The sequence below is a fragment of the Bos javanicus genome, chromosome 24 (assembly GCF_032452875.1).
Source record: "Bos javanicus breed banteng chromosome 24, ARS-OSU_banteng_1.0, whole genome shotgun sequence".
Classification (NCBI taxonomy): domain Eukaryota; kingdom Metazoa; phylum Chordata; class Mammalia; order Artiodactyla; family Bovidae; genus Bos; species Bos javanicus.
The window spans coordinates 20975450-20988848 of NC_083891.1; the positions used below are offsets into that span (position 1 = coordinate 20975450).

The 13399-nt window shown below is 45.0% G+C and overlaps 1 protein-coding gene across 3 annotated transcripts in view; it reads right to left on the reverse strand.

Annotated features, from left to right (window-relative positions):
- MOCOS (molybdenum cofactor sulfurase) overlaps positions 1 to 13399 on the reverse strand; it is a 60742-nt gene that overhangs the window by 27319 nt on the left and 20024 nt on the right. For all 3 annotated transcript variants that reach the window (XM_061399579.1, XM_061399578.1, XM_061399577.1), the window contains exons 7-8: positions 8794 to 8910; positions 6666 to 7127 (exon numbers count right to left, since the gene is read on the reverse strand). In XM_061399579.1, coding sequence (XP_061255563.1) covers positions 6666 to 7127; positions 8794 to 8910 — 579 coding nt within the window. The remainder of the gene's footprint in view (positions 1 to 6665; positions 7128 to 8793; positions 8911 to 13399) is intronic.

Consider the following 13399-nt stretch of genomic DNA (forward strand, 5'->3'; position numbering starts at 1 on the left):
GTTAACATCAGTAGTGATAAGCCACAATGATACTATGTATCCTGACGTGATATGATGAGAACTTTATCTCTGGGGTCCTCCTGCCGTAAAACCCCAAACTCCAGTCTAATCCCCAGAAAGACATCAGGCAAAAACAAACTGATGGATATTCTAATAAATACCTGACCAGTATTCCTTAACACAATCAAGGTTCTGAAAATAGGGAAAGTCTAAGAAACTGGTACAGCCCCAGAGGAGCCTAAGGAGACATGAGAGCTAAATGTAACGTGGTGTTCTAGATGGGATCCAGAACACAAAAAGCACATTAGGGGGAAAATAATGAAATATCAATAGTGTGAGACTAGGTCTTTGCAGTTTTGTCCACAGGTTACACCCACTGTTTTCAGCACTGCCTGCTGTTAAAGAAGGGTGTACACCACCCACTGCTTTCGAAATGGTATTATGATTAAGAGACCAACATTCTTGCACAACTGAGCAAGAATCAGTTTCACCCTTCTGTTTTCCTCTGAGCACCCAAGTCAACCACCCAAAGGAGTCTGAAAACTTCCAATCCAGGGTAATGATGAAAGGGAAGAATATTTAACCGGGGGCACTTTGGGGTGGGTCCTCGAGGGAGGGACCTGGGTAAAGATGGAGGCTTCAGGGGGAGGAAGTGAAGGAGAGGAACTTCCGGCCTGGGGTGAGTGCGGCGCAGATCTCAAGGAGGAACAATGTGAAGGGAAACTGCTCCTGCAGCCCGGGGAGCCCTGTACCCAGGAAGCAGAAACGCAGTGCAGCGGGGGGTGGGGGGTAGGCACTCGGAGGACTGACAAGCCTGGCGCTTACATCTCACCTCTGACAGTTATCGGCTTTGGACAACTTACCACCTTCCTGAGCCTTGGCCCTGTCATGTATTATATAAAATGAACATTTATTGTGGTTGGATTAGGTGAAAACCAAAACAGTGCATAAAATGTAAAGCAACTGAATATAACAGGTGACCCACAGATGTTAACCCCTTTACTCTGCCCTTCACTTGCCTTGTGTATCAGACATCCTCTCCCACAGACCATGGCTGCTCCTGCTGGCAGAGCCCTCGAGTTCAGCAATATTAGGGGCCAAGCCCAGAATCCAACACTAAGTCACTATTTCTTTCGGAAAATGTGTTTTGAATTACAAATAACTTTTTAGAAGACAATCTATTATTGGGTGGCATTTCTCCATGGATCTCTCATTTCTGCATGTCTGGCAGTGGCACCCCACTCCAGTACTCTTGCCTGGAAAATCCCATGGGCGTAGGAGCCTGGTGGGCTGCAGTCCATGGGGTCGCTAAGAGTCGGACACGACTGAGCAACTTCACTTTCACTTTTCACTTTCATGCATTGGAGAAGGAAATGGCAACCCACTCCAGTGTTCTTGCCTGGAGAATCCCAGGGACGGGGGAGCCTGGTGGGCTGCCATCTATGGGGTCACACAGAGTCGGACACGACTGAAGTGACTTAGCAGCAGCAGCAGCAGCTTTAACAAGCAGAAGCACCAACTGTCCTCTGTTCCAGACTCTCCTGTCGAGGATGTCTGTATAGTGAACAGCTCTACAACCCTCTGGAGTAGAGGGCAAGTTTGCTCACAGCCCAGTATCACAAATGTATCAGCTCCTCCCTGATTGAGGACTACACAGCTTGACTGGCATCCTATTATGAAAGAGGTTTCCTGAGTTAGGGGGCTTCCAAATATGAACAGAGCATCCACCTGGACCCCTCTGGACCCTTTCTTTGGACTTGGGGGGAAAGAAAAGCAATACAAACATGAAGCTCTTGCTACCTGAAGGCTGTTAGTAACAGCCTTTTCTCTCTGACTCAGGAATCTCATCTTCCCCCGTCCCCCAGCATGCGAGATCCTAAAGCTGCATCCCCCGCTTTGGAAATGCAGAGTCTTCACCTCTGGACCACCAGGGAAGCCCCATGGAATCTCATGTCTCTTGTCAGCATCCAAGACACTGAGGCAGGCTGGGTTGTGAGCTTGCTAGGAGGGCAAAGTCTCAGGCCCATTGCTGTTCCTTACACCCACTTGTTGGAACATGTCTATCATTTTCTATCCTTTGATTTCCCACCTAAACATTGAGTTTACTGGCTTCTGCCTTCCTTCTTCCTCTTTGTCTAGGGCAAGCTTTCAGCCACCATGTCTGTGTTGGCATGCGAAGGGTAAGCTTTTCAGCTGTTGCAGCTGGGGGCTGGGTTACGGAAGGATTTGAGCAAATAAGTATTCACTGAGGGCAATGGGGGCAGAAGGCAATGGCACCCCACTCCAGTACTCTTGCCTGGAAAATCCCATGGACGGAGGAGCCTGGTAGGCTGCAGTCCATGGGGTTGCCGCAAGTCAGACACGACTGAACGACTTCACTTTCACTTTTCACTTTCATGCATTGGAGAAGGAAATGGCAACCCACTCCAGTGTTCTTGCCTGGACAATCCCAGAGACAGGGGAGCCTGGTGGGCTGCTGTCTATGGGGTCGCACAGAGTCGGACACGATTGAAGTGACTTAGCAGCAGCAGCAGCAGCAGAGGGCAAGGGGAGCTAGGTTTCTCACAGGATTTACAAGTGCAGGGGAAGGCTAAATAAACCCTGTAGTGTTGGATTGGAATTGGAGATATCAGTGTGAAATCATGGCTATGAATGGATAGACAGATAAATGATAGGTAGACAGACAGAGAGAGAGATAGATGTGTGTGTGTGTGTGTGTTGTAAAGTTATCTGTTTCCCTCCTGAGACACTGCCCTCCATGAGGGAAGGAAGCATTTCCATTTTGTTCATCACTGCACACAGGTACAGGCCCAGCAGGTGGCAAGTACTCAGTGTATAGTTTCTGAATGAGCAGACGGACGGAAGACTTTTAGCAAAATATGAAACCTTACTGAATCTCAGTGTCTTCATCTGTAAAATGGGTCACTGATTTCTGCTGTGTTTCTGTGTGCAGCACGGCTATTCTACAGGACATGACTCATCTGAGAAAACAGCGTCCTGACACTCCTCACCTGCCTGCATTCAAGAGTGGAAAAGAACTTGCTTGTTCATGGTCTCAGACTGGAGGACAGTCTCCTTCAGCATGGAATATCCAATGAGGAGCTAGGGAGCCTGTGATCCCAGAGGCTAAGGAGGTTGGGACTTCACCTGGGACTTGGGACACACACATATCATAGAAAGACAGTCTCATAGGAAGTTCGGCCACTGCAGGAGGGGTCAGGACCAGTTGGCCAACCAAGGCAAGCACTCCCATCTCCCAGGTAGGGTGACTGCCAGGCCAGCTTGTTTGCAGACATTATGTAGTTCACCTACACAGGGAAAGCTAAGAAGACAGGCTCAGGACAGTGTGGACCCAAGGAGTCAGTAGACCTGGGTTCAAATCCTTTCCCTATCATTTATTAGGGGGTCATAACCTAGGCAGAGTGCTTAACCTCAATAACCCCGAGGCTCCATATCTATACAATAGAGATGATATTATCTAGCACCTCATATTATCGTTTTGATGATCAAATGAACCAAAGTATGTAAAACGCTTCTGCATAAAAGTTACATTCATAACTATCAATAGTAACTAGGCAGTCACAACCAGAAACAGGGTCCCCTCAGGGATTCCCGTAAGCAGAATCATGGTCAAAAGTTAGCTCAAACCAAGAAAGGCAGAATGAGGACTTCTCTGGTGGAGCAGTGGATAAGAACCTGCTACCAGAGGAAGATAAACTTCCAAACTCATTCTATGAGGCCACCATCACCCTAATACCAAAACCTGACAAAGATCCCACAAAAAAAGAAAACTACAGGCCAATATCACTGATGAACATAGACGCAAAAATCCTTAACAAAATTTTAGCAATCAGAATCCAAGAACACATTAAAAAGATCATACACCATGACCAAGTGGGCTTTATCCCAGGGATGCAAGGATTCTTCAATATCCGCAAATCAATCAATGTAATACACCACATTAACAAATTGAAAAATAAAAACAATATGATTATCTCAATAGATTCAGAGAAAGCCTTTGACAAAATTCAACATCCATTTATGATAAAAACTCTCCAGAAAGCAGGAATAGAAGGAGCATACCTCAACATAATAAAAGCTATATATGACAAACCCACAGCAAACATTATCCTCAATGGTGAAAAATTGAAAGCATTTCCTCTAAAGTCAGGAACAAGACAAGGGTGCCCACTTTCACCATTACTATTCAACATAGTTTTGGAAGTTTTGGTCACAGCAATCAGAGCAGAAAAAGAAATAAAAGGAATCCAAATTTGAAAAGAAGAAGTAAAACTCTCACTGTTTGCAGATGACATGATCCTTTACATAGAAAACTCTAAAGACTCCACCAGAAAATTACCAGAACTAATCAATGACTATAGTAAAGTTGCAGGATATAAAATCAACACACAGAAATCCCTTGCATTCCTATACACTAATAATGAGAAAACAAAAAGAGAAATTAAGGAAACAATTCCATTCACCATTGCAACGGAAAGAATAAAATACTTAGGAATATATCTACCTAAAGAAACTAAAGACCTATATATAGAAAACTATAAAACACTGGTGAAAGAAATCAAAGAGGACTCTAATAGATGGAGAAATATACCATGTTCATGGATTGGAAGAATCAATATAGTGAAAATGAGTATACTACCCAAAGCAATTTATAGATTCAATGCAATCCCTATCAAGCTACCAACGGTATTCTTCACAGAGCTAGAACAAATAATTTCACAATTTGTATGGAAATACAAAAAACCTCGAATAACCAAAGCAATCTTGAGAAAGAAGAATGGAACTGGAGGAATCAACCTACCTGACCTCAGGCTCTACTACAAAGCCACAGTCATCAAGACAGTATGGTACTGGCACAAAGACAGAAATATAGATCAATGGAACAAAATAGAAAGCCCAGAGATAAATCCATGCACATATGGACACCTTATCTTTGACAAAGGAGGCAAGAATATACAATGGATTAAAGACAATCTCTTTAACAAGTGGTGCTGGGAAAACTGGTCAACCACTTGTAAAAGAATGAAAGTAGAACACTTTCTAACACCATACACAAAAATAAACTCAAAATGGATTAAAGATCTAAACATAAGACCAGAAACTATAAAACTCCTAGAGGAGAACATAGGCAAAACACTCTCTGACATACATCACAGCAGGATCTCTATGACCCACCTCCCAGAATATTGGAAATAAAAGCAAAAATAAACAAATGGGACCTAATTAAACTTAAAAGCTTCTGCACAACAAAGGAAACTACTAGCAAGGTGAAAAGACAGCCTTCAGAATGGGAGAAAATAATGGTAAATGAAGCTACTGACAAACAACTAATCTCAAAAATATACAAGCAACTCCTACAGCTCAACTCCAGAAAAATAAAATGACCCAATCAAAAAATGGGCCAAAGAACTAAATAGACATTTCTCCAAAGAAGACATACAGATGGCTAACAAACACATGAAAAGATGCTCAACATCACTCATTATCAGAGAAATGCAAATCAAAACCACTATGGGGTACCATTTCATGCCAGTCAGAATGGCTGCTATCCAAAAGTCTACAAGCAATAAATGCTGGAGAGGGTGTGGAGAAAAGGGAACCCTCTTACACTGTTGGTGGGAATGCAAACTAGTACAGCCACTATGGAGAACAGTGTGGAGATTCCTTAAAAAACTGGAAATAGAACTGCCTTATGATCCAGCAATCCCACTGCTGGGCATACACACTGAGGAAACCAGAATTGAAAGAGACACGTGTACCCCAATGTTCATCGCAGCACTGTTTATAATAGCCAGGACATGGAAGCAACCTAGATGCCCATCAGCAGATGAATGGATAAGAAAGCTGTGGTACATATACACAATGGAGTATTACTCAGCCATTAAAAAGAATACATTTGAATCAGTCCTAATGAGATGGATGAAACTGGAGCCTATTATACAGAGTGAAGTAAGCCAGAAAGAAAAACACCAATACAGTATACTAATACATATATATGGAATTTAGAAAGATGATAACAATAACCCTGTATACGAGACAGCAAAAGAGACACTGATGTATAGAACAGTCTTTTGGACTCTGTGGGAGAGGGAGAGGGTGGGATGATTTGGGAGAATGGCATTGAAATACGTATAATATCATATATAGGACGAGTCGCCAGTCCAGGTTCGATGCACGATACTGGATGCTTGGGGCTGGTGCACTGGGACCACCCAGAGGGATGGTATGGGGAGGGAGGAGGGAGGAGGGTTCAGGATGGGGAACACATGTATACCTGTGGCGGATTCATTTCGATGTTTGGCAAAACCAATACAATACTGTAAAGTTTAAAAATAAAATAAAATTTAAAAAAATATATTCAAGATACAAAAAAAAAAAAAAGAACCTGCTACCAACCCGGGGGACACGGGTCCGAGAAAATCCCACATGCTGCAAAGCCACTGAACCCATGGGTCACAACTACTCAGTCTGTGCTCCAGAGCCTGGGAACTGTAACCACTGAGCTTGGGTGCTGCAGGTACTGAAGGTTTGATTTTCTGCATGCTTCCCTTCACTTCCTGAACTTTTTTTCTTTGCTTTATCAAAAAATATTAAAAAATAAACACAAAAGAAGCAATCTCTTTAGCTGCCACTGAAACCCTTACCTCAAACGCTGCACAGGACTTGATTGGGTAGAGGAAAAGGTTGGTGATGACGTGTGACCTGAGGTCCCCATCTGGGACATCAGCAGCTTTCTCTGAAGTGGTCTGCTGGGTTCCAGTGGCCTCCAGCAGGGGCGGACACAGACCCTCTGCATCCATAGCGGTGGGTGAGTTGTTCCAAACCCCGGAGTGTGGGGAAGTGTCTTCCTGAGGTGAGGAGCTACCTCTGGCGCGGGCGGCAGGCACGGCGTTCTGAGCCTTGCTGTCTTCTGGCGGGGCTCCAGCCTCCCCCGGGGTGGCCAGAGGGAGAGGCTGGCCATGAGACGAGTGCAGTCGGGTTGCTATGATGAACCTGAGGAAGGCCTGGGCATCCTCAAGCGTAGACATGTATCCAAAAGAAATCCTCACAGAGCCCGTCGGCTGCCCGTCTATGAGGTCCACATCGTCTCCGCAGACATGACCAGCCTAGGAGAAAGAAACAAGTCAGCCAGAGAGAATATGCCTCACGGATGGACCAGAAACCATTCTGTAAAACAACGTTTATTGATAATAGAAGATAAAATGCACCCAGGAAAACAGAACTGCAACACCAAGAAGAGCTGCGTGCCTCAGGCATAGTTCCGCAAACCCAGGGCCCTGACTCCCTCTCTGGCCACCACGTGGCTCACTGTGGATGGGGACCTATACCAATCCCAAGGGGCCATTAAAACGTTTAAAAGACACAACACTGTAAATCAACTATATTTCAATATAAATAAATAAATTTTTTTTTTAAGTTTAAAAGCAATTGTTCACATAAAGCATTAACCAGAGCCATATACACAATGCTGACCCACAGGGGCATCAATACAGACCGGAGTTTCAGAAGCACAGATGGGTCAGCTCCTTGGCCTACCCAGGGCTGAAGGGGGAGGAGAGCTTGCTGGCCATGCCTTTTAGACTCTCTCAGGATCGAAGGGAGGCCTGTATCCTTTGCAGCTGCCTTTTGACAAAAGGGCAAAACAGAGATGCTGCCCCAAGGAACGACTGGCCCAAGCCCATAATGAAAGCCAAAGGCAGTACTAAGTGCCTGGCCGGGAAGTGGGGAAAGAAAAGCAAGAAGTTCCCAAGCCTCTCCAAGCCCCGCTGCCTGGTATTTATCACTGCTCCAGCGGCCTACCTCCCCAGAGCTGAACCCAAGTCAGATATCCAAAGAGATGGATCCATGGCATTCCTCAGGTTCAATATTATATCTGGAATTCCATTCATTTGTGTTCTAAGACTCCCTCTCTCTTTTTAAGCAGAACACAGTTCATTGTTGGTTGGGATCTAATATATTCATTATTTAGTGGCAGCCAAAAGAAACAATTTATAAACTATTCTGATATAAATAAGGCTTTTTGCCACTCAAACTAGTCTTATGAAATGGTTCAAAATAAAATGTACCTTGAAGTGACAAACCACACCTCAGGGAAGTGGCAGGAAGGGTGAAAGAAAGTGAAGTCACTCAGTCTTGTCCGACTCTTTGCAACCCTGTGGACTGTAGCCTACCAGGCTCCTCCGTCCATGGGATTCTCCAGGCAAGAACACTGGAGTGGGTTGCCAATTCCTTCTCCAGGGGGTCTTCCTGAACCAGGGATTGAACCGGGGTCTCCCACATTGGAGGCAGACGCTTTAACCTCTGAGCCACCAGGGAAGCCATGGCAGGAAGGGTGGGGACCTGAGAAATGCAGAAGCCCGCTGGAAAAGTTCCTCTCCTCACTCTGCCAAAGGATGAGCGACTTCTTAGCTTGCAGATTTCACTCTGGCAGGACTAAACTAGTTAAGGACCCTCTGCATGTATGAGCACATTTTCACATTGGCTTGTCCTCTGTTAAAAGTCATCTTCCGAATTAAAAAAAAAAAAAAAAAGTCCTCTACTGCCTTTAAATTTTTGCCCTCAAACTAAAAAACGCCTGGCATAGAGTCACTATCTTGAAGCATTTGCTAATTTTGTTGACCCTTTTTTCTTTGCACGTTCACAGGGTGGGCTCAGAGAAATGAACCCGAAGACCAGCCCCCACTCCAGACACGGATCCAGCCTCTGGTGAAGATGAGGCACTAGCATTGGGTCTTGCTGGCCAGCGTTCGGGCCAGAGGGTCCAGTACCAACCTGAAGATGCTTCTTCACCATCTCATCACTTATCCCCAGGTGCCTCTGGCAGGCCCCAGTGTTACAGAAGCAGCCGGTTCGCACATGGATGTTGTGAAGGCTGGCCATTTTATCCACCTATGGGTTTAATATGACACAGAACTAGGGTTAGGAGTGTCCAGTTTTACTCTGACTGCCTGGACTGAAAAGAGTTTCAGGTTCCATATTTGGGTCTCTCTTTCCTAACAGTAAAATGAAAATATGAGCTTGGAATTTTTCTCTAAAGTGCTATGATCCATCATGGGTTTACTAAATACATTTTATAAAATATTACTGATAATTAAAGCTTATCCAGTTGGGTAATTCCAGTTGAGCTATTTCAAATCCTGAAAGATGATGCTGTGAAAGTGCTGTACTCATTATGCCAGCAAATTTGGAAAACTCAGCAGTGGCCACAGGACTGGAAAAGGTCAGTTTTCATTCCAATCCCAAAGAAAGGCAATGCCAAAGAATGCTCAAACTACTGCACAATTGCACTCATCTCACACACTAGTAAAGTAATACTTAAAATTCTCCAAGCCAGGCTTCAGCAATATGTGAACCGTGAACTTCCTGATGTTCAAGACGGTTTTAGAAAAGGCAGAGGAACCAGAGATCAAATTGCCAACATCCACTGGATCATGGAAAAAGCAAGAGAGTTCCAGAAAAACATCTACTTCTGCTTTCTTGACTATGCCAAAGCCTTTGACTGTGTGGATCACAATAAACTGTGGAAAATTCTGAAAGAAATGGGAATACTAGACCACCTGACCTGCCTCTTGAGAAACCTATATGCAGATCAGGAAGCAACAGTTAGAACTGGACATGGAACAACAGACTGGTTCCAAATAGGAAAAGGAGTACGTCAAGGCTGTATATTGTCACCCTGCTTATTTAACTTATATGCAGAGTACATCATGAGAAACGCTGGGCTGGAAGAAGCACAAGCTGGAATTAAGATTGCCGGGAGAAATATCAATAATTTCAGATATGCAGATGATACCACCCTTATGGCAGAAAGTAAAAAGGAACTAAAAAGCCTCTTGATGAAAGTGAAAGTGGAGAGTGAAAAAGTTGGCTTAAAGCTCAACATTCAGAAAACGAAGATCATGGCATCTGGTCCCATCACTTTATGGCAAATAGATGGGGAAACTGGAAACAGTGTCAGACTTTATTTTTCTGGGCTCCAAAATCACTGCAGATGGTGACTGCAGCCATGAAATTAAAAGACGCTTACTCCTTGGAAGGAAAGTTATGACCAACCTAGATAGCATATTGAAAAGCAGAGATATTACTTTACCAACAAAGGTCCATCTAGTCAAGGCTATGGTTGTTCCAGTGGTCATGTATGGATGTGAGAGTTGGACTGTGAAGAAAGCTGAGCGCCGAAGAATTGATGCTTTTGAACTGTGGTGTTGGAGAAGACTCTTGAGAGTCCCTTGGACTGCAAGGAGATCCAACCAGTCCATCCTAAAGGAGACCAATCCTGGATGTTCATTGGAAGGACTGATGCTGAGGCTGAAACTCCAATACTTTGGCCACCTCATGCGAAGAGTTAACTCATTGGAAAAGACTCTGATGCTGGGAGGGATTGGGGGCAGGAGGAGAAGGGGAAGACAGAGGATGAGATGGCTGGATGACATCACCCTTGATGCACATGAGTTTGGGTGAACTCCGGGAGTTGGTGATGGACAAGGAGGCCTGGCGTGCTGCGATTCATGGGGTCGCAAAGAGTTGGACACGACTGAGTGACTGAACTGAATTGAGTTGGGTAATAGATATATGCCTGCGAAAAGTGAAAAATATTACACCAAATTCCAAGTTGAGAGCTCACATTTAAAATCATCTGGTTTCTTAAATGAGCTGAAAATCTGTATAGACATTTTTCCAAAGAAGACATACAAATGCCAACAGATGCATGAACACATGCTCAACATCACTAGTCATTAGGCAAATGTAAGTTAAAACTAAAATAAGATACCACCTCTCAAATATCTAGTATGTAGCATGTAATGTCACACCTGTTAGAAAGGCTATCATCAGAAAGACAACAAATAATAAGAGTTGGGGAGAACATGGAGAAAAGGGAACGCTGGTTCACTGTTGGTGGGAATGCGCACAGCAACTACGGAAAACTGTACAGGAATCCTTCAAAAATTTAAAGTAGAACAAATTGCTGCATTTACCTGAAGGAAATGAAATCATTCTCTTGAAAAGAGATCTGTACTCCCACGTTTACTGCTGACATGAAAACAATTTAAGCATCCATCAAAGGATTAATGGATAAAGAAAATGTGATGTATATAAACAAAACAGTGAAATATTGTTCAGCTATAAAAAAAGGGAATCCTGCCGTTTGTGACAAGGGTGGATCTTGAGGGCTTTTGCTCAGTCATAATGAAATACACTAAGACGTAAGTCAGACAAAGACAAATACTGTGTGCTCACACACATGGAATCAAATAAAAATTCTGAGAACAGATCGGTGGTTGCCAGGGGCAAGGGAGGGTAGGGTGTGGTGAAGGTGATCAAAAGATACAAACTTGTACAGATAAATAAGTCCTGGGGTTATAACATACAGCATGGTGACTATAGTTAACAATAGCGTATTATATACTTGGAAGTTGCTAAGAGAGTAAATCTTAAAAGTTGTCATCACAAGAAAAAAATTTTTATAACCATGTGTGGTGACAGATGTTAACTAAACTTGTAGAAATCATTTCCCAACGTATACATATATAGAATTACCGTGTTGTACACCTAAAACTAATACAATGTTATACATCAATTTGATCTCACGTGTTAAAAAAAAGAATTTTAAGGAATTAATTTTTGAAAAAGAAGACCCCACAGGTTTCAAGTGAAATTCACAAGAATAAAATCTGAGTGTGGCTGGGACGTGGGGCAGCTCCTCAGTGTCCTTAGGCAAGACAGACCAGGACCATGTGCCCCGATCCCAGAGCAGGCCTCAGCAGAGCTACCACTCGTAGGAGCCCCGCCTCGGCTCCCAGCCCAGACTACAAACATTACTGTGTTGACACCGCATGCTACTGATTTGCTTTTCATAATATCCTAGACTTTGGGTTCAATCACAGAACTGCAATTCAATCCAGAAGTTCCAAGTCTTTTTCCTCTCCTCTGGAAGCTGGACAGGTGATTCTTGCTCACAAGGCTCAAAGGTGAGCTGGCACGAGGGACGTTTGTGCCAGTTCCTCTGTTTGTGGGTCCAGGGTTCCATGCCCCCAAAGGCCTGGGGGCCCAGTGAGGGTCCTTAACCCTGGTGACTCAGGCTAAACTCAGGGAAGTCCTCTAATTGCATTTGAGGAAACAAACACAACTGCCCGGCTGGGGAAGGCTTGGAGACTTTTCTTCCTGGGAAGAACATGCAGGGTGGCCAGAGACCTGCGTCTGCAGACACAGGTCACCACGCACAGGTCCGCCTGGCCGCCCTGCGGGGCGGGCACAACAGCAGTGCCTCCCACATGCCTTTGCGGAGACCACACTGTCGGCACTTTAGCCATCGCTCCGGGACTGTCAGAGTGTGAAGAAGCCATTTCTGCTGATGAAACCCAGGGATTCCCTGCTCTCTGTGGTGAGGCCTGGCGGCCCCACTGGGTCTGGCCAACTCCACCTCCAGGGTCAGGTGACCTCCACTCAAGGGACAGCCCCTAGGAAAGCTCCTCCCTCCCTGACCCCAGCTCTCGCCAAGCTGAATTATAAGTCCCCTACGCTCACCCCTCTCCCAGACACAGTGCATATGCACTATTCCAGCTGCCACAGTCACAAAATGAGCCACCCAGACACCATGGCATAAAACAACAACCATTGTATTGTGCTCATGGCTACAGGGCCTCAGATATTCAGAAGGGCCCAGAGATGGCTGATCTCATTTGGCAAGACTAGAAGGCTGGGAGTGACATGCCTGGGGTTAGAATTCCCTTGAGGTTCAGTTTCTCAAAGACAGGTCTGGCCTCGCTCAAACCAGGACAGTCACCAACATGCTTGCTTCTGGCTTCCTCACAGCATGGCTGCTCAGGGTATACCTCCTTCCACAGTAACCTGAGGCTCCGAAAGCGGATGCCCCAGGAAGCAATGCTGACGCTGCATGGGCTTTTCTGGCCTAGCCTCCAAAGCCAAGCGGTGTCACCTTTGGAGGCATGCTGTTGAATGTGAGTGAGTCACAGACCCGCCAAGGCTCAAGGGGAAAAGACAGGGACCCCACCTAGAAAAGCATGTGGGTGGAAGAGGCTGTTTTGGCCACAGTTGCCCTCCATTCTACTTTCTCATCACAACTTCATCTTTTCTCACCCTGAGACCTTTGGAATCCCACAGAGGCTTGGCCAGTGCCCAGCCGGGTGAAGGAGCTGGCTGCTGGAACAGGATGAGAGCTATATTCCCAGTACAATGGGGCACTTGCTTCATGCCAGCCCGACACTAAGGAGCTATATATTGTATCTCATTCAATCCTCATGACAAACTGTCATCAGGGTACATTCTTACCTCATTTCACAGAGACTTGGGGAGCTTACATTACCTCACCCAAGCTCAGAGAGCCAGTACAAGGCAGCCTGAATCTGAACCCACCCAC